Source organism: Sarcophilus harrisii, chromosome 2, assembly GCF_902635505.1.
Source record: "Sarcophilus harrisii chromosome 2, mSarHar1.11, whole genome shotgun sequence".
Lineage (NCBI taxonomy): Eukaryota > Metazoa > Chordata > Mammalia > Dasyuromorphia > Dasyuridae > Sarcophilus > Sarcophilus harrisii.
The window spans coordinates 212,029,350-212,051,667 of record NC_045427.1 but is presented as its reverse complement, the minus strand read 5'-3'; the positions used below and the strand labels follow the sequence as shown (position 1 = coordinate 212,051,667).

General features: G+C 32.3%; 1 protein-coding gene across 1 annotated transcript in view; it reads left to right on the top strand.

Moving 5' to 3' along the window:
* Positions 1-20,472, top strand: part of PPP1CB (protein phosphatase 1 catalytic subunit beta) — a 67,585-nt gene extending 47,113 nt beyond the window's left edge. The window contains exons 5-8 of the mRNA XM_031951324.1: positions 3,908-3,979; positions 11,748-11,899; positions 15,573-15,707; positions 17,864-20,472. Of these exons, the coding sequence (XP_031807184.1) occupies positions 3,908-3,979; positions 11,748-11,899; positions 15,573-15,707; positions 17,864-17,968 (464 nt within the window). The 3' untranslated portion in view covers positions 17,969-20,472. The remainder of the gene's footprint in view (positions 1-3,907; positions 3,980-11,747; positions 11,900-15,572; positions 15,708-17,863) is intronic.
* The last annotated feature ends 1,846 nt before the right edge of the window (positions 20,473-22,318 follow it).

The following is a 22,318-nucleotide window of genomic DNA, read 5'->3' as shown; positions in this document are numbered from 1 at the left end:
TTTTCCTTAGTCACTACTGTTTACCTGAAAAGACATTTCATGACTTTTCTTCATAGCTTGAACTATCTCCTGCCTTCTTTCCATCCCCAATACTTCCAGCTTCCCTTCCTACCCTCAGTTGCTTTGTGATTTTTTTGAGTAAGAAAAGTCATTTGAGAGAAAGGTGGGAATGTGGTCTGATAAAGAAAAACAATTGTATTCTAATTGTCTTAGTTCTTGTTAAGTGGCTTGTTGAGGAGCAGGAATGGATGTGACCCTATACTTGGTATACTCAGGTTTGTTTTTGTTCAGTTTTTTCAGTCATGTCCAGCTTTTGGGGACCCCATTTGGGATTTTCTTGGCAAAAATACTGGCATGGTTTACCATTTCCTTCTCCAGCTCATTTTACAGATAAGAAAACAGACAAATATGGTTAAGTGACTTGATTGGATCATTCAGCTAAATGCATCTGAGGCCACATTGGATGCAGGTATTTCTAACTTCAGGCCTCGCGCTATGTCCACTGTGCCACCTAGCTGAGTTCAAATATGCTTCAGACAATTAATAGCTTTGTGACCCTGGGCAAGTCATTTAGCTTTTTTCAGCCCTACTTTCCTCATCTATAAAATGTGGATGGTAATCGTACAAACCTCTGAGGATCAAATGAGGTAAGATGTAAAGTGCTCTATAAGTGTTACTTATTATTTTTCCAAGGACCAACCAAGGTATCACCAACCCTGGCATTTCCTGAATATTTTGTAGTGTTTGAAACCATTCCAAATTACTTTCTGATTTTTAGACATAGGATTGGGGATTAGGTAAAGCTGCTTTTGGTTTTAAAAGAATACAAGTGACTTTCGTAGAAGGTGGAGGTGAGAGGAGATAAAGAACAAGATATCCTTATTTTAAGTTATAAATCAGATCTCTATAATAGTATTTAGTACTCGGTTTTATGCTAACTTTCCACTTATCCTTGTCACTCCATAATCAGATATTCTCCATACATCTGTCATTTAAATGACTTAGAAATCTAGATTCCATATTTTTTTTAAAATTCTCCAAGCCAAGAGTTGCCACTACTGATTCTTGAAAGTCTGAAAACTGAAAAAAAAATCTCTAATTTTTGCTAATGCTTTTGCTCCCAAAGGAAATGTGATAAGTTTCTGTGTTTCTCATTTTGCATTAGATATTAGCAGTAGCCTCCCTAAGGTATCCTGCCCCAAGTTTCCCCTCTCACAATCCATTCTACACAGCTGCCAATTTAATTAAGAAATATTAAATTCTTATTATGTAATTAGCAGAAATTGGACTTAGAAAACATAATGAATCAATTCCATCTATTTCTGAGGAGGTGCATGTGTTCCTTGTACTCAAAGTAGTAAATGATTGTATATTGCCTTTAGGATAAAATGCAAAATCCCCAACGTAACATTTAAAGTCACCCAAAACCTAGCTCTCACATACCTTTTCAATCTTGATCCATTTCAAGTTTTGACTTTGAAACTTGTAAAATATGTGGTTATGCAGATTACTTAACTTCATTATCAACCTTAGAAGAAAGTGCATTATAAATTGTCAATTGCTATATAAATGTGGGTCTTGCTTGTCTATGATGTTTGAGAGGTATGAAATAATTGAGCTGAGAAAAGAAGCCTGAAAGAGCTACTTTATGGAGATGATTCAACTGTAGATCGAACCTGATTAAAATCTTATTGAGTAATAAATATTTAATGAAATAAATAAGAATTACAATAAAATATAGATAGCATTATAGCATTATTGGCCCCCATTTCTTGGTGAGTTTGATACTCTCAATATAGAGCCCTGTGTATCATTGCCACTTCTCTATTCATGATATGCCTCTATTAATTAATTTTTTTTTTAAATTAAGAACATTATCATATTTTTTTAAAGATAGCATAGCATTTGTACTAAAGTTCTTTGGCTTTTTGGCATTTGAAAAAGAATATCTTTTGTGTGTTAGTTGGATTACACAAGACCAACCCTTAAGTCTCTTCAACTCTGATTCTATGATTTCCTCTATTCTCCAACTTACAAATACATTGTACATTTAATAGTTTTACCTAATGATGATTAACATTTCTTTCCAATGTAGAAATTATCTCACTTTAGAGAATAGTATTTAGACCCAGGAAGTGACCATAGAGATTTTCAAGTCAGGTTCAGATCCAGATCCAGATCCACAAATGCAGACTGGAAAATTTGTCACTGATTATTCCTTCCACACTGTGACTTTTCCCCCATTACAGTTAAATGTATTAGGGGTCAGCAAAAGAAACTAAATGGAAATTTTTTGAGTTTTTCAGAAGCCACGGATGATTCTCAAAGGTTTAAAGAGAACACAGAAAAAGTTTAGAAATTCAAAAATGGATAAAATATATGTATAACATTGCATAATATCAGCATATGTGTGCATTACTGTCCCCATTTTCATACTCCTCTTCAAAATTTATCTTTTCCATTCATATTAGTCAATCTGAGGCCACACTCCTAATTCCCATGCTATGGAAGGGATGACTATAATAGCATTTATAAAGCATTTTACATATGTTTAGTCATTTGATTTTCACAATAATCCTGAGTAGTGTATGCTGCTGTTATCTTCATTGTATAGATATAGAAAATGAGACTGAAAATGGTTAAATGACTCCCTCTGGTCACTCGGGTAGTAAGTGTCTAAAGCAACATTTGAACTCAGGTCTTCCTGACTCCAAGTCCAATGCTTTGTTTTAACATCTAGCTGCTAAATATGATTTGTCCAAAGGCAAACAGGTAAAAAGTAGCAAAACTGGGATTTGAACTCAGGTTCTCAGGCTCCAAGTTGTGTCCTTTCCACTAAATTGCAGGCTTGACTAAAATGCAACTTGGTGAACTTATTCTAAAATGTTTATTCTTAGTATAAACTTTCTCCAAGTTCTGGTGAAGAAAGTTGCATGTATGGTGTGTGTGCTTAGACTATTTGACATAGTCCCATAAATAGTAGTTTTTGTGTTACTGTTCTCAGAACAAGAATTGTAAGAAATAGGAGGTAGTAACTTTGAAATGGTAGTACTCAGAAGGCCAGAGTGATAAATGAGGTCTGATGTTCAGGAGCATGCTGTGAATGTGGCTGGAAGAAGGTATTTTGGTTTTCTTTTTGTTTGTTTTTTGATGTTGAAGAGGAACCTTAGAATATATTACTAAATCAAGTTATGGAATTTTCTTTTGAGTAGATTTTAAAGAAATGGAATAGGTTCTAATCCCTCTTGTTAGAGATGACTCTGGGGTGAGTAACTAGGCATAGAATTCTTGTTTCACTGCTAGGCTGTTTCCTGCGCGCGCCCCCCTCAGTTTTCCTGTAAAGCTCCATTGAAAAAATTGTTGTAGGCCCTAAATAAGATGTTTAGCATATAGCATGACATTATTATATAAAGTGTGTATTCTGCTTTTCTAAATGTTTGTTACTTTTTGATAAGATTGTACTGTTTTTTTTGTTGACATCTGACTTGTTTAGATATATGTTAATGTAATAATGTATCAAATTTGTAATTTAGTAATGATTAGATAATGTTAATGTATGTAATTTGTTAATGCTTAGGTAACTGTCAATAGACAGAATTAGCATAGGTTGATTGTATTTATATAGATTATAAGAGGTTCCTATTAGTTAGATATTCTTTGTTTTTTTCCCCCTTCAAATTGAATATGTTTCCTTGATATTTGGTAGTTATTGGGGATTTTTTTTTAATTAAGAAAAAAAGCAAGACAAGTGCTGAGGTTTTAATGATAATTAAATTTCTTATTCTCAGTTTTGAAATTGCTTTAAATATATTTTATTCAAATACAATTGATTTCTGAGGTACTTTTTTTTTTCTGAGTGAATACTAAATGTTTCTATCACATGTATTTTCTCTTGCTTTCTATTTAGGACTTTCACCAGATCTTCAATCAATGGAGCAGATTCGGAGAATTATGAGACCAACAGATGTCCCTGATACAGGTATTGTTATACTGAAGACTTGGGATAAAACATTCATCTACGATAAAATGCCATTTAGTTGAGAGATTTAGAAATTTGATGCTGATTAATTATGTTGAGCTCCATGTTAGGTCTACTTTATCTCTTAGATAGACTAAATGGAGACTACTTGGTCTCTTTATATTGTAAGTATACAACCCAAAAAAAGTATATGTAAAATTTGATACTATCTTGTGATTCTGGCCATCTTTTATTTTGCAAATATTCCTGATACTCTTTACTCTTCTAGGTGTTGATCATTACACAAACATCCCTCTTTAGCTCTTTTTTAGAAGTTTTTGAGAGAGAGAATACACGTAATCTACTATTAATCATTCTTTAAATTTTTCCAGTAGTTGCTTCATAATCTTTTTGCTTCTAGTCTGCTAACTTTATAAGGCTTTTCCCAAGAATTAGTTAAATTAGTTAACATAATTTGAGGAACTAAAAAGTCTAAATCAAAGCAAGCAAAATTTACCTGAATAGCAAAATGTGGTGGTTGACTTTTGCAAATGATTTTGACATACTTTATCCTGAACAATTAGTTTACTTCACATTTTATTAGTAATAAAGGGATGTAGCGGTTCACTCGTCTTAAACTTCTGCATTGACTTTTCACATGAATTTGGGCTTATATGAGAGTGTGTATATACTCAAACACACATACACAATTAAGGAATTAGTATAAAGCCATATTGGGGACACAGAAAGCTTTTCACATTAACTTTTCTTATTCAGCTCTTCCATGAAATAACAAAACACTGACTTTGTAGTATCCTTCCATTTTGCGCAGCATTTTTTCTGGGCTACTTGGCTTACTAACAAAAAGCAAATGGAATAGCAAGTGTCAACAATTAAATTAAACAGACAGTACATTGGAAAAAGGTTTTCTGTAACAGAGTAGGCAGAGTTTATCAAACTTAATATTGTTCTAAGAAAGGAAAAAAATTCAGTGAGCAAATAGGTCAACTTCTGTCTCCATTTTCTCATTTAAAGAAAGAAAATTGGACTTGATAGGTCTCTGAAGTCCTTTTTTTTCCATCCCTAAATTTATCATCAAAACTTTATTAAACACTTATCCTGAGCCTGGAACTATGCTAGATATTTACAAGTATAAACATAAGGGCTAAAAACAATGAGGAAAAAAGTGAATTAAGATTATCATAGCACAATGAAAAAGATAAAATTCAAATGATAACCCCTTAAAAATGATTGTGCTCCTCAATATGAATAGAGAAATCTATCTTATCTTGCAGAAAAGTAGGGGAGGAAAGGGATATAAGAAGTGGGGGAAGGAGAGAGAGAAAAGGGGAGGTAATAGAAGAGAAGGCATGTTGGTTAAGCGTGGGTTTGGAAGCTTTTGAAGATGGCCAAGGTGAAAGGCGTGAAAACAATAAACAAGGGGAACAATTAGCAATAGTAATTGAAAAGAATTTTGAACCAAATTTCTCTAGTGAAGGCCTCATTTCTCAAAAGGATAGGAAATGGTCAAATTATAAAAAATAAAAGTACTATTTCTCAATTATCCTGTCACTAAAAGAGCATAATGATTTTAATTTTAAATAAGATCAATAAATATTTAAAAAAAGAAACAGTTCATCCAGGTGAATGAATGAATGACTAATAAGCATTTGCTATGTGCCGAGTACTCTGCAAAATGTGAGGATAAAAAAATACAAAAATGATTAATTATTGATCTCAAGGGGTGCATTAACAGAGGTAGGTAGATAAAAGAGAATGGTAGCCAGAAAGGAATGCTTTGGTTTAGAAAGTTGCCAGGATGGTGAGTGGGGAGTTTGGGGAATAGATGGACACGCCCTTTCAAATCAAATCGCAAAGTAGGGGGAGTTTAAAAAAAAAAAAAAAAGTGAGGCATGACCTGAAATCATTGTCTTTATTAGGCAATCATAAATCATATTCTGAGCAAAAAAGATCATAATTTCTGTTTAGGTGTTGCATAAATATGAACTTTGAAACATTGCCAATTGCCTTCCATTTTAAACTTTATTTGCCTGATATTTAGCATTGAATCATTTTATGATATTTAAAAACCTTCCTAGTAAATAAAAAAGATCTGGCTCCTTAGATTGCAAATTTCTGGCATTGGAAGAAAACTACCGACTACTGTAGTCTTGTGCTTCACTTAATATACACTAAGAAACAATGTTTAGTACAAGAACAAAGAAAGTACATTCTTAAAATACTAAGGAATTATAATGGAGAGTTTTGTGTGCAATTACACATTAATACTGGCCTCATCAAGGGAAATTTTGTAAAATGTACAGCTTCGGAAGGTTGTGTAGTCAGTCAAAACCTACTAATTTAAAAAAAAAAAACCCACAAAAGTGAAAAATAGGTGCAAAAAAGATTCACTGTTCTTAAATGAAGATGATCCAAAAATTATCTTTTATGGTAGTTTATAAAAAAAAACAGCTAACAAGTATGAACACAGCTAAGCATACAACTACAGAACTTATCATTTTGGTTTGAGTATTCATGGAAATTAAAGAATTTTCTTTTTGAAAGCATTTCACGTATGCCATTGCATTCTAATTTTTCTCAGTTATCTGTAAGAAGTCCTTTGTTTTTGCCATCTAGTGCCAGCTACTGTTCTATCTGATTTCATATTCCATCTGGAACTGTTTCCTGAGTTGGGCAAATTGGTTTATGTAGTAGTCTTTAGTTTCATTTTCCTGTCTGGTCTTGAGAGGTGCTCACTGAAGGAGTTTGCTTACATCAGTGGGAGTGCCTTTGAGAGTAATTTGTGACAGTTGCCATCCTTAAATTTTACCTGGTCTTTTAGACAGTATATTCTTCTGAGCATCAAACTTTCCTCAAATCTGGATTTGATTTTTAGTTTTCATATCTTTTGTTCATATATTCATTTAAAGTTTGGAGACGTATGTTTATTAAGCATTGAAGTTACTTTTCTTCAGTCTCAAAGCTGACTCTGAACTTTCATGGAAACTTGAAGCAGTATAACTTAGTCTTGAAGTATTTGTTTTCACAGGAGGCATTGTATAACAGTTTCCTTTCACTGGCTTTCTATTAGGAAATTCAGAAACAATTTGTTCTTTTTTCATTTCCCATGTTACAGGCTTCAGAACTTGATTTTTTTTTTTTTTTTTTTCTGGATGTTGCCCTATGTGACCAGTTAGGTTCTAAACTTTTTTTCTTAGATTTACATATTCTGTGAGTAACTCCTGGAAAGGCTTCTACAGCCAAAACTTTACCAGGAACTCAGCCTAGAGTTTTTTTCCCCCTAGAAATTTGGCAATGAAAGGGATGAAGTAAATGAGAAGGTTTCAAGGATGTTTTTAAGGGATCACAGGAAGGAGTTTTTGTTGTTGTTTTGTTTTGTTTTGTTTTTGGTTAGGATTAGGAATACTTATGTTGATTGATGAGTGGGAAATAGCCAATAGAGAGTTAGCTTCAACTGAATATAAAAGTGGAGTATTCCTGGAGGAAGTGGGGAGGAATGGCATGGGTTTAGACTTGACTCCATGTTAGAGAATAGGGATTTTTAAATAATTTTTGAACAAAGGAATAATGAGAATAGTCAGGGGTGAGGGTGGGGTAGGGTGGGGGGTGGGAATTGAGTAGAGGAGGAGGTTGGTAATTAAAGAATTTCTTTTGGATGATTTAAAATCTCAATAAAGTAGGAGATAATATCACCTCTTAATTTGGGGTATATATATGATTTAGACTTTAAAAGTGTGAACCATTTACAGTAAAGAATTTGGTAGGACATCAGTAAGAATAGAAAGTAATAGAAGCACTTACTGTGTGAAAGACAGTGTGCTAAATGCTAGAAATATAAAGAATGGCAAGATTCAGCCCCAGCTATTAGGGAGCATACCTTTTAAAGGGGACAGAACATAAATAATGAGGTTTAACACATTCTGAAAAGAAAAGCCTTAGCAGTGGGGAACGGGAGGGTGGGGTAAAGGAGTGGACCAGGACCAGGAAAGGCCTTCTTCAGAAGGTAGGATTTGATAGGAGTATTCAAGGAAGTTTAAGAGCAGCAAAAGATTGAATTCTGACTAAATTTTCATAGTCTTTGTTTAAAAGTTTTATGAAGAGACAGAAAAAAATGCTACTTGAGAATAGTTGCAGTTTGTTTTAACTTAAGATGTGGAAGCATTCCAACTATCAAATAGATAATCTTTCATTATCTTTCATTGGAACATTATGAAGGTTTCCTCTAATTACAAATGCATATGTAAACATTTTTATTTCATTATTGCAGAAAACTCTTGGTATGGAAAGTTTTTTCACCGGTTCAAGTCTTAAACTCAGTTCTAGTGCCTGGTTAACAGAGAGGTGAAACAACTTGCCCATGATCACACAGCTAGGATGTGTCAGATGCAGGATTTTAAAAGGTCTTTTTTTCTTTTTTTTCTTTTTAATCTTTTTATTTTCAAAACATATGCATAGATAATTTGACAACATTGACCTTTGCGTAGTCTAAAAAGATATTCTTGCTCCAAGGTCAGCTCTTTACTATGCCACATTGTCTCTCATTGGACCCCAGTATGCTTCATTATAAGTAGTTTTGGTTTTTTGTTTGTTTTGAGAGGCAATTGGAGTTTAGTGACTTGCTCACATTCTCCACTTCAGCCCTGGTACTCTATCTACTGTGCCATCTAGCTGCTCCCCCCTTTATAATTATTTTTTAACTTTTAGGTAGGTAGTTATATATCATACCACCAGGTATAATGAAATGTGTATTGCTTTTCATTTGTATTTGGATTTTAACATTTAAATAAGAAGTTATTAACTACAAAGGTTGAATGAGAACCATATCAATTTATTCTTTAATTTTTGACATCTTACCTCCTTTTATTATTTCAAAGTTTTCATTAACATTATATGAGGAGATATTACTCTTCATTGTCAAGAAGTAGAATTCATTTTAGTTGTAGGATTTCTAATAGCCAAAAAGCTGTGACATGCTTTAATGACTTCATCAGTATGGATAATTCTTCCATCAGCACAGATATAACTCATCTACATCTTTATAGAATATCTTCAAGAGTTGTTCTGTACAAAAAAAGAAAAATTTATCCTATGAACAATCAAGTTTTTCCAAAGTTAAGTAGACTAATACTTATACAAGAGACATGGTGTTCAGCAACAGATCTACACCAAAATTATATGTTAGACTGGTCTACAGAATTGTCTTGGCACTTTAAAAAAATTTTTTTTATGATTATGAACTTATTAAGCATCAAAAAAAATAAACATTTCTAAATACAAAAATGAGAAAAAGAAAACTATATATGAAACAGGGAATCGCCCATTATGTACAGAATTTTAAAATATACTTATTTCAAACTTAATATTAGTTTTAACATTTTCCTACTTGAGTGCCTTCTAATTTGCTTGTGTTCTTTTAATTTCAGTTTAGACATTTTTAGGAAGATAGTTGTGGAATCTAAAGTGTTGAAAAGAACCTTAGGGAATGTTGAGGCCCAATTAAATCATATCATCCCGAGAATATTTATTGATGAAACTTGGACAACAAACAGATGAAAAATGGAAGGGATTCTTATATATCGTGACAAATTATTCTTCCAACAGTAACAGTGGAATCCCCATAGACCCTGAATGATTTACATCACAAAGCAGAAATGTCATTATGGTAGAGGGAAAAGAACAGGAAAAGCAGCTGAAGTAATAGAGTGATACACAGAAGCATTTATCTTGAAGATAAAACAATTTCGAGGACATTGAAAGAATCCATAAGATATTTGAAATAAAGGAGGATACTTTTATTTAAAAAAGAAAAAAAAAAAGGAAAGGGAGACTAAGAAAACTTATCAACTGCCTATTTTTTTGTCTCTACAAAATCTTAGTGAAAATCCTTGATGAAAATATGAGAAACAGGCAGGTTTTTGCATACATTTTAAAATATATCACATCCTTATATAACCTCCTACAAGGCATAAAGAATATAAAATTCCACCCTTGTGTGACTTTTTAAAAAATTTTTATTTTATAAAGGAAAATGTAGTATTGACAATTCTTAAAAGAGGTGTCTTCTGCAAATGTTGTATTCTTAAATAATTCCTTAATTGATATAACAAAATTGTTAATTTTGTTCAGCCATCTTATTAATATCAAGTGAAGTTAAAAGTATTTGTTTCTGTTGAAAATAACTGTTACATAAAAAGGGAAAAATTCCTTAGAGCTGGCCAGTTCTCTATATCATTTCTTTGTGGATGACATAGTGAAATTATATCAAGTTCTAGAATACTGCAGAACATCCTAAATGAGATATATAATAAATATAATATAACAAAGGATAATGTGAATAAAACATCCCTATTTTTCAAACTGTACTGTGGAAATTCATGGACATCGTTTATAGTTTGTCTATTAAGTATAATGTAAATGAACATGAGGCACGTCCTTTGACCAGATAGAATTAATAGGATGAAGGAAATAAGTTGGACAGCTTTTGAGAAATTGTACCCTTTTCAATGACATCCTCTCCCCCTTATACCTCTCCCTCAAAAATCTATCTTTTTAATATCAGGAACTAAAACCACATTTCAGAAGGCAATGAAAGGGCATATGGAGAACTTAAATAGGCTACAATAAGTTACCAACAAAGACTTGCACAAGAAAAACAGTATGAAAATGTAATCAGAGAAATATATGATTTGAAAGAAGAACACTGTCCTCCTGTTATCCATTCAGTGTCAAGAGACGTCAAATAGAAAGGAAATAAGCCTTTAGTACATTAGATAGATTCTCATCCCTGGGGAAAATTTACAGAAGAACATGGACAAAAGTTGTACTGCATGGATTTGTAGTATGTACTCTTGGAAGACACATCCATAAAGTTAGGTAGTTCTCCCTAAACTATGTCCATGAATAATTGTAAATGTATCCTTTTATACTGAAGTCTTGCCAAGAAATTATTATTAGCAATTAAGCTAACATGTATGTGATGATTAAAAAATGTTTATCTCCATTAAGAACTTGTTCAGAGTTAAACCATCACTTCAGTGGCACCTTGAGATCTTAACCATTCTGAATTCAGCATTTTTGCTCTATGTTGCATTGCTTTCTACATTATTGTCATAGTCTTTGTTTCTGGAATCTTGATGGTAATTTTAATGACTTAGAGAGAAAGAAGTAGATGAGTTCCAGAGAATTGAGTACTTCACTTTGCAAGTTAAGAATAGTTGAGTTCTCAGCTTTCTAAAGTTAAAAATGATAACTATTATGTGTTAGGCATAATATAAAAATAAAAGTTGACCTAGTACTCTGCCCTGAAGGAGTTTATACTCCAGTGAGATTAGGGAGAATATAATATAATTGTATATTACAAGAAAATGTTTAAGTTATGCATGTGCTTTACTGCATTCAGTGGAGTTAGGGGTAGACTGATAACAACATAGAAAGCATAGAAATTGACTTGAGAAAAGGTACATAGGTGGAAGAAATTTAGGAGTAGAACTGAAACAGTGTTCTGGTTTGACAGGAACGTATCTTCAAATAGAAAGAGAGAGAAAGAGTTTGTGTGTGTATGAGTGTGTGACAGAGACAGAAAAATAAGGGCAGGTGTAAGAATTCAGGCAGTACAGCAAGTAAATTGGATCCAAATATAAAAAGTGAAGAATTATTGAAATAAGTGGTTTAAACATTGAGAGAACAAAAGGTGAACTAAGAAAGACTTTAAAATATAATACTTCTATGTTGTATTTCTAGTAACTTTTTCAATGCTATCTTTTTTAAGGTTTACTGTGTGATTTGCTGTGGTCTGACCCAGATAAGGATGTACAAGGCTGGGGAGAAAACGATCGTGGTGTTTCTTTCACATTTGGGGCTGATGTGGTCAGTAAATTTCTGAATCGTCACGACTTGGATTTGATTTGTCGAGCTCATCAGGTATGAAATCTTAAAACTTGTTTTAATGAATGTTTTGCTCCATCTAGTGGAGTTGATAAGATTTTTATTCATTGAAAATATTTATTTTAAAAAATATTTTATTAAGTCCCTGTATACAGAGGATTAAAATAAGTGCTGGAAATAGGAATAGAAAAAGAAAACATTGCCTGCTCTTGTGGAATTTATATTCTACTGGAATAGAAGTTTTTCTTTCAAAAATTTATAAAGGGATGTAATATTACTATGTTTTGCATGTTACCTCTGCAAGCAAAGAACAATGGGGTCTTATTTTTAAGTAACATTTTGTATATTTAACTTTGGGCAAATCTGACCTCTGCTTTACATGATTAACATCTGCCACAGAATTAAGTACTTTGGTGCCTAACTTTGTGTAGGAAGATAAGAACTCTGCCCTCAAAGAATTGACAGTCTAATCGTTTTACAATCCCAGTCTGTTAATCTAATTTCGGATCATTAGGATTGGCAAGGATTAGAAACAGAGGTCTAATTTCTTTGTTTAGTTTATTTTGAAATTTTTTGAGAACTTATAAAAAATATTTAGCTATACTTTGTTTTGGTCATTTATTTTCTTTTTTACGAGATCAAATTTCAACTCGGCTATTAATTCAAGTAAATGTTTTTCTAATAATTAAATGAGAATACTCTAGAGTAAAACTTCAATTCACATGGCTTATTACACATATATCTGAAAAATTATTTTTAGGATTAAAAGCCTTTCCATGACTGTCCCCTTTTTAGAATCCCTTGTTACTTTAAAAATTTGTCTCGAACAATACCTTTTGCGTAAAGCTTTTTCCTGAAATCCCTACCTGCCCTCTGATCTCCTGTTCATTTTTGATATGTTCGATGCCTGTCTATCCTGATTGAACATAAGCTTTCTTTTTTTTTTTTTTTTTTTTTTTTTTTTTTTTGACTAGGACTAATTTTGCTTTTGAACTTGTATCCACAACACTTAGTATAGTGGCTGAAACGTAGTAACTGCTTAATAATGCTTGTTGAGCATTCTAGAGTGATAATTGTCATCCTAACATCAGCTGACGTTAGGATGACAATATAAATTTTACCAATTTGCCTTCAGTTTTCAAGAAGAATGTTTTCTTACAAGTATCAGAAACCAGTTTATTTCTCCAAATTGTATCAACCTGGGATCAAATTATAAAACTGGAAACATTTTGGATAGTCTTTTCTGGCTTGATTTTTAGATATTTATCGTAACTAATGATATATATATATATATATATATATATATATATATATATATATATATATATATATATATATATATATTTGTGTATATTTAGGATTGAGCGTTTTACACATCTAGTTAAACAGTAGCATCTATTTTGAGAGAAATGTTTTGTTTTCAAAGCATGGGGTGTCTTATTTTGTCAGAATTCCTTTAAATGTTGACATCTAAACAATGAGTGTATTTAATATCTAATTACTGTCATTGCCAAGAATGAGTAATAACTCGTTAATATATGTATATCAATCAAGTATATGCGTATCAGTCATCACTGTTCTGCCTTTTAGGCAATTTTTTGCCTAGTGTCCCCTTCTATTTTGCTACTACTATGTTTTTTAATTTGTATTATTACCTGCTGCCTCTACTTTTGTTAAATAGAATAGTAAGCTTATACATGATCTATTCAAATCATACCATTCACTGGCTTCATGTATTAAGTTATTTCTGTCATATAGCAGTTGTCTTCTGGCTCCCTTAATAGGATTCCTGACTGTTAAGTTTTGATTCTGCCATCTCCACGTTTGGGCTCAATGCCTTGATACCATCTACATTTGTTTCCTCTACTTACTCTCCTCTCACCTCTTTTACATCCTTTGAAATCTGGCATCTATTTTCATCATTCATATAAAACTGTCTTTCCAGAGTTACTTGATATTTTAATTGACAAATCAAATGACCTTTTCTGAATTTCTTGACCTTTTTGTGGCATTTGACTTTTATTTTTAATTTATGGAATAAAACAAGTATTTCTATAACATAGTATAATACAAAAAAGGTGATTGTATATGAAGCCGCAGATCTACTATGTACAACTTTCTATTCCTTTTAAATATACAAGCTATCATCTAAATTTCTTTTTTTTTTCCTTCACTCCCATCCACCCCACCCCCATCCTAGAGGTGGCTACAATTAAGACAAATAAGTATATGTATATTTAAAATTTTTTCCATACATTATCATTTCTTTCTCCAGATGAAGGTAGTATCTTCATATTCCCTTTGTGGTTAACTTGGGTAATTATAAAAGATAAAATAACTTATTTGCTCAAAGGCATTCTTATGTTGCTGTTACTATATACAGTGTTCTCTTGTCTATTTCACTCTTCATTATTTTGTGCACATTTTGCTATGCTTTCTAAAATTATTGAGATCATCATTTCTTAAAGCAAAGTAGTATTCCATCACAGTCATGTACCACAACTTGTTAAGCCTCTAACCAAATGATGGACATCTTTGTTTGCCATCACAAAGAGAACTGTTATAAACATTGTAGAATATATAGATTCTTGTCCTTTTGCCCTAGTCATTTTTGAAAAATGACCAAGTGATGATATTGCTGGGACAAAGAGTCTAGGTAATCTAATAACTTTTTAGACATAATTCCATATTTCTCTCAAATATGGTTGGATCAGTTCTCAATTTTGGTAAGTTTGCATTACACAAATCCGATGCCAGCTGTATGGCAGTGTGACACAAATGGCAATCCTAAATCGGGGATTCTCTGCTTTGGTCACTGAAGTTGCTCTGGCTGATGGGAGGCCCAGACACTATATGGAACTCCAGATACTGGAGGTGCTTTGGCTTCTGGGGACTTAGAGCTATGGAAGGAGCAGTATTACCCTACCAAGCTTCCAAGTGCAAAGTATATGTGTGTGTATCATTAAGTTAACAGATTTTGGTACTGAGAATTTAAAACCCCTTATGTTTGAAATCACATCCTTAATTGAGAATCACAAGCAAAAGTAAAGGAATTATAGAAATTATAATGTAATTCATTGGGGAAAATCACTTTTTTAGTAATGCATAAAAGGAATAAAAGCACAAAAATGAAACATTTCCTGCCCTTTCCCTGCCTTAAGAAGCTTACATTACACTAAGTAAACAACAGTTATAAAAATGAAACATATAAGTAACTTTGGATCCAGGGAAGGGGAGGGAACAACAGAAAAAGCCTTGTGTAAGGGTGGCACTTGAGGTTGAATCCTATAGAAAGGTAGGGATTCCAAAATTGATAGTGGGAGTACAGATAAGACTTGGAAGGTAAGGATAAGTTAATCACTGAGTCAATCAATTGAGGTTCAGAACCTGAGTGCCTGAAAAGATTATGTCCTCACAAGAAACAGGGAAAGTAGGAAGAAAAGGATAGATTTTAGGGATGTCATAGGGTTGACAGTATTTAGTATGTGTACTAGGGAATGATACTCTTAAAATATCTGACCATAAGGTCAATATTGAAGTGTCCAAAAATGAGTTTAGAAAGTGGTATTATTTCAGAATCAGAAAAGTATTCTTAATTTTAAAAAAAATTTCCCCATTTTCCACTATTTTGGGGTTGTATTATTGTTCCAATACATTAATATTGACAATCAGGAATTAATTAATAAGTTAGCATGTTTTATTTTAATAGGTGGTTGAAGATGGATATGAATTTTTTGCCAAGCGACAGCTGGTAACCTTATTTTCAGCCCCAAATTACTGTGGTGAATTTGATAATGCTGGTGGAATGATGAGTGTGGATGAAACTTTGATGTGTTCATTTCAGGTATGGTATTATTACTTATGTAGTCCCTTGAATACCTTTGTTGTCAGATTTTGGCTTTTTTTTCCCCTGGTGGCAGTGTAGTAAAATATTCTAGCTGCTCTGATAACCCAAATTAACTTGCCTGCTTTATAGTTGCTATATATGGAAGACTAATAATTCTAATGAATACTTTTGAAATAATTGTCTTTATTTAAGTAAAATTTATTAAATGGCTGCTTTCTGCACGACACTCTGAGGATTAAAGAGACCATTGCTTTTCCTGCCCTTATGGAACCTAGAATCTTATTGATGAGGGAGAAAGGGACACAGCATTTATTAAAATGAATATGATTTCACTACAGATGTAAATGAAAAATCCAAACAAAATAAATGCTCTAAGAAAATGTAAGAAATAAGAGTTCTTTTTGCTCAGAAGTTAAATAACTTTGTAAACCACAGGAAACCTAAAATAGCTTTCAGCGAACATTATTCATAATGTACGCAGAAAGTTTTAAATGTCAATTAAAAAGTATTCTTGTTTGCTCATTAAAGTAGAACTTAATCCATTTAACACTGGTAAAAGAGATATATGTGAAAGTAATAAAAAACTTTTAAAAAAGTTATATAGTTTAAATTATCAATTTATGCAGTCTAATTAGTGTTAGACCATGTCTTCTGAAAGTTTTAGTTCAGCAATTAATATATGTACTCAAATCTCCTTATCTTAGAGGTACACATATTTATTTCTTGTGATAATTGATTCATGTGCAGAATACAATACCTAATACAATGTGGTTATATAGGCTGGAAGACTTACGCAAATGTACTGTGTAAAATGCTTTATTAGAAAAGTTTGCTTGGGCATCTAGATATAGAATGAATAGAGCACCAGCCTTGGTAACAGTAGGACTTGAGTTCAGTTGTGGCCTCGGACACTTAATCCTAATTAGCTGTGTGATCCTGGGCAAATCACTTAAGTCCCATTATCTTGCTTTAAAAAAAAAAAAAAAAAAAAAAAAAAAAAAAAAAAAAAAAAAAAAAGATATAGGAAAAAGTTTATTTTTCATTTTATTATTATCACAAGTTTCATTATTATTCTTATTGCCCTCCACTGTGGTGGAGAAAGACTACCTTTTATGTAGGCTCATAGGCTAGTGCTTTAGTAACTTGAAAGAATTAGTGGTCCTCAACAGGATGATTTCAGAAAGGCCTGGAGAGACTTACACGAACTGATGCTGAGTGAAATGAGCCAGGACCAGGAGATCATTATATACTTCAACAACAATATTATATTATGACCAGTTCTGATGGACCTGGCCATCCTCAGCAACGAGATCAACCAAATAATTTCCAATGGAGCAGTAATGAACTAAACCAGCTACGCCCAGAGAAAGAACTCTGGGAGATGACTAAAAACCATTACATTGAATTCCCAATCCCTATATTTATGCCCACCTGCATTTTTGATTTCCTTCACAAGCTAATTGTACAATATTTCAAAGTCTGATTCTTTTTGTACAGCAAAATAATGTTTTGGTCATGTATACTTATTGTGTATCTAATTTATATTAACCATAACTGAACTGTAAAACCTTTTATAATTTGACTATTTTCCCCTCATAGGACCATCAAATCTAATCCCTCTAAGTTTTAGGATAAAATCATAGGATCATGGCTTTAGTCTTAATTCCTTCTTATAGTCCAAGAAATGTGGTTTTGGAGAGATTACATTAAATTACCCAATATTATTCAAATTAATGGCCAGGAAAAAAAACAAAAAGAATACTGAGATCTTCAGCATTCTAGTATTTGTACCATCATACTGAATCGCTTCTTGATTTATTAGAACAATTTAAATTTAATTAGTCCAAGAATTAAGTATTTGATGTAATTTTATTTAATAATAATAATATATAGTGATACTGAATAAAAATATGCAAAACTATGGACAGAGTGATTTTAATTAGGAAGATAAGCTCATGAATCTACAAATAAAAAAGTTAACAGTCATGTTTTAAGGAGCCTTTCTGATCTCTTTTTGAAGGTATTTCTTTAAGGTTAAAAAAAATATATATATATTTAACATTTTTGTCATAATATTTTATCTTAATTTTTCAGTTATCTGTCTTACTTAATTCTAAAAATATGACACTTGCTTGATAATTTCTTTACTACAGATACTAAAACCATCTGAAAAGAAAGCCAAGTACCAGTATGGTGGACTGAATTCTGGACGTCCTGTCACTCCACCTCGAACAGCTAATCCCCCGAAGAAAAGGTGAAGAAAGGATCTGTGTAGAGAACCCATTAGATCTGTCAAGGACAAAACTCCATAATATATAAGTGTGCACTGTAAAACCATCCAGCCATTTGACACTCTTTATGATGTCACACACATTTAACTTAAAGAGACGGGTAAAGGATCTTTTTTTTTTTCTAGTAGAACGATGTGCAACACTGTATTGTAATAAGTATACTCTGTTCTAATATCCAGCAAAGTTAAATCCAGATTCAAAAATACCCATTAAGGTTCCATATGCACTTATCATGGTTTTTAAAGTTGAAAAGCATCCCAGTTAAAACTAGATGTGATAGTTAAACCAGATGAAAGCATGATGATCCACTTGTGTAATGTGGTTTTTAGTGTTGCTTGATTGTTTAATTACTTTGGGTTTGTTTGGGGGAGGGAGGGATTTGTTTTGAATTTTTTTTTAAGCTAGAATAATGGCAGATGGTTTTCATTTTCCCTAAATTTTTTGGAAGTGAAATGTGGGGAGGGGCTTTTGAAAACAGCCACTGACTTATTTTTCCTTGCTTATTGAGCTGCTTACCTGTTTAACTTAGTAAATTTGCAGCCCATTATACTTTTTTAAAAGGATAATATACAGTGATAGTGAATAAAAACATGCAAACTAAGTCCGTTCTAGTAACTTAAGCAACTTGACTGAGCAATCTGACCAGCTGACAGTAAACATTTTGCTTTTGACTTAAATTGCCACTGATTTGGACTTGCGCACTATAATATTTTAACTTATTAATGCTATATTGTGCAGTAGCATTTCATTTAACTTTAAGATAAGGCTCAAATAGTATTACCCAATTAGTTAGTAATGTGATTATGTGGTACCTTGGCTTTAGATTTAATTAGCACGAAACACCTTTTGGCATGCTTAGCTTTCAGGTAACACCCTCACCTGCATCAGAGCATTTTTTGTAGATCCCCAGAATGTGAGGATCCTTTTTTGATAAGCCTCAGAAAGCTGATTCTTTCCTTTTTTAAAATTTTTCCTTAAGAAGGGATATATTTAAATGGATGCTGATTGGTGGGACATTGTCAACTATATGGATATTGGGTGCTTAACTGTCTAGTATTGCCATGTGGATGTTGTATTCGATTGTAAGGCTTATCTCACTAAAGATTTTATCTTCTGGATTTTCATGATCAAAGTTCATACAATATTACTGAATAGACTTATGCTTTGTAGTGTACTATAGTAGCAATAATTTCTGTACATGATCAAGAGTTTATTGCTGTATTTCTTTTACTGTTCTTTTCCCCCTCCCCTTTTTAAGGGTTAACATTAGCAAATGGCAAGGTATAAAAAAAGTCACTTAAAGTTCTTAGTAAGGTGAAAATTGCAAGACACAGATTCATGGTTCTTTACTGAATGTAATTATAAAGGTTTTTATTGAACATTGTCAAATTTGTAAGTTTGGAGAAAGATACCAGATTTATAATGCCATTCTGAATGTGCTTTAATAGATGTAAAACTCTTTAATATTGTCTTTAAAAATGTTAAATTGAGGATTCTAGTAATTTACATTTGAATTGGCACGTTATATAATGCAAGAGATATTTGATTTATGACAGTGAAAAAGTTCTTTAAAATAGATGTCTCTTTTCTAATTCCATTTTGTTTTAAAGGCATATTTCAAATGTAGTTTTTTTTTTTTTTCCATTTAGTAAAAGTTGTCTAATTGATTTGAAGCCTGACTGGTTGTCTTTTTTCTTTGCAATGAAATTTTAAAACAACATTAACAACCACAACAACACACTTTCCTCTAAAAGACTTGTCATTAATAAATTTGATATGTACTGGCTCAGTGCCTCTTTAAAAAAATGTTTATGGATTATCTATCTATATCTACGTGGCTGTCTGTACAGATAATATATAAACATACATAAAATATGTAAATGCTACTATCATTGCTTTATTCTTGGTATACTGGATTAAATTTAACAGCAGCACTTTGTTTAACTTGATTTTAAATGTCAATTTAGTCAACTAGTAATCAGAGCTGAAATTGAATATTAGAGTCTTCAAGGATTTTAGATTCAGTTTATTTTTGGTGTGAGTATATATGAGGAAGGCTTGAAAAATGTGTTTTAGACGGCATGGAAGATGGAACAACGTATCTTCTGTTAACTGTACATATACATTCAAACCTCATTAATTCAAATTCATTTAATTGGGAATTTGTAATAATTCAGATAGGACTAAAGCTTTACCTTATACAATTTATGAAAAAAGATTGCTAATTATGTAAATTTTTATAGTATAAACTAAAATAGAAGAGGGTTTTAAACTAAACTAAGTGGATGAATGAGCTAAATTATTCAGGGAGCATGTTAGCCTACTTATACTTTTTAACCCCTTTTAACCACTTTAGCAACATCATTTGCATACAAATGTGTTCATTACAAATGTTATCTACTTGACTACATTGTTAACATATTGCTATGTATTTGAAAGTAATAAAACTTAATTTCTTTTTTTAACTAAAATCCTACAATTCTGGTGTCACTAATTCAGACTATTCCCCCAATCTAGGCATTACAACTTAAAAAGATAAAATTTCAGAATAATAATAATCTTCAAAACCAGGAGTTAACATAAATAACATTACTCCCCCCCCCCCAAAAAAAAAAAAAAACACAGCAGTGACATTTTTTAGGAATATGAACATGATTTGTGGGTTTTTTAATACAATTTTTTGTTGTTGTTGTTGTTAAACGAGATGTGATTTTACTACTTTGTTTTTTATGGTGTTTTTCCCGTGTTGACTAGGTCCAAAACAATGCTGCTGTGGGTAACAAGGCACTTGACTTAACTTCATGGAAGATATTTAGTATTAAATAACATATCCTCATCTTCTTTTGCTAGTCAGGTCTCGGTAATCACCTTAACAGCAACAAAGATATATTTGGAAGTTTTCATCACAAACAACCTTTCAGTTCTAACATTCTTTGATTCATGGGATCATAGGATTTAAAATTGAAAGGACCTTACAGATTATCTAATCTACCCCCACTCTCAACTACCTTCAATGCAGAAAGAAGGTAGCTCATAGGCTGTGATAAGATCATTGTATCATTTTAAATTTTACCTGCATGTGTGTGTATGTGTGTGTGTAATCATCAAATCCAATAAATTTTCTTCAGAATATCTCCACTATCCATCTTGTTGTTGCCACCACTTTAGTCTTAGTTCTCATAACCTCATGATTGGATTGGCAGTTGGATTGGCAGTTACTTCTCCAGTCTCTTCCTTTTAATCCAAAGGATTTTCAAACTTTGTTAGTTCCTGTATTCTTAGCTTTCTTAGCTTTTAGTAAAATTTCCCTACATCCTATTCAATACAAAAGGAAATTCTTAAGTTTACTATGCTACATATACTTGTGGAGTGAAAAGAATTAAACTTTTTGTAATGCTCTATTTGGTACATAGTGTTGTTTCACTAGCACTCTTTCTTTGGGAACATTTCAACTGGATGTTATAGCTGTTTGTCAAAAATTCCCCTTACCTACTTCATCAGTTTCTCATAACTTTTGGGAGTACTAATCCCAGATTAGGAATTCTACATGGCAACCAGATTTTGACTTTTTGTTAAAAAAAAAAAAAAAAAAAAAAAACTTAGTGGTTTCTTGTTGACTGTAAGAACAATTTAACATCCTTGCATTCAAAGTCATTCAAAATTTCTTTTCTCAAGAAGTGCCATATAATGTATTACAAATTATAGTGGAGTCAGGGAACTCAGGCTCAAAACTGGTTCTGTCATTAGCCAATTCTAATTCTAGGAACAGGTTATTTAACTCTGGGTCTCAGTTAACTCATGTCTCATAGAGAGGTTATATGATCATTAAGATCCCGATGTGGCGCTAAATTCTAGCATGTATAGTATAGGTAAATGCTGTGGGGAAAGGGGAGAACATGGTAAGGAGAAAGCTTCATGAAGAAGGTAGGAGGGATTAGAATTAGTGATAGGATTTATGTAAGGAAAATTGGGAAACACTTCATGATTAGATATAAAGTCTAGAGAAGCCTTGCTGGAATGTAAAGGAATTTTGCTAAGAAACTGAAACTTGAGAGTATAATGTGGAACTAAAGTTTGGGTTACATTGTATAGACAAAAGGAGAACAACCAGAGATGTTTGGGCAGAATCAAAGTATGAATATAACAATTACATTCGGCCTTTTAGGAGAAAGACATGCCTGGAAACCTGAAAAGTATATTGTTACAAATTACCCAAAAAGTAGGTTGTTGTAAATTCTATGTGTAAAATAATGAGAATTCGGACTGACCTTGATTGGGATGACAAATATAGCTTATCTACATGGCTTCTATAGAGTT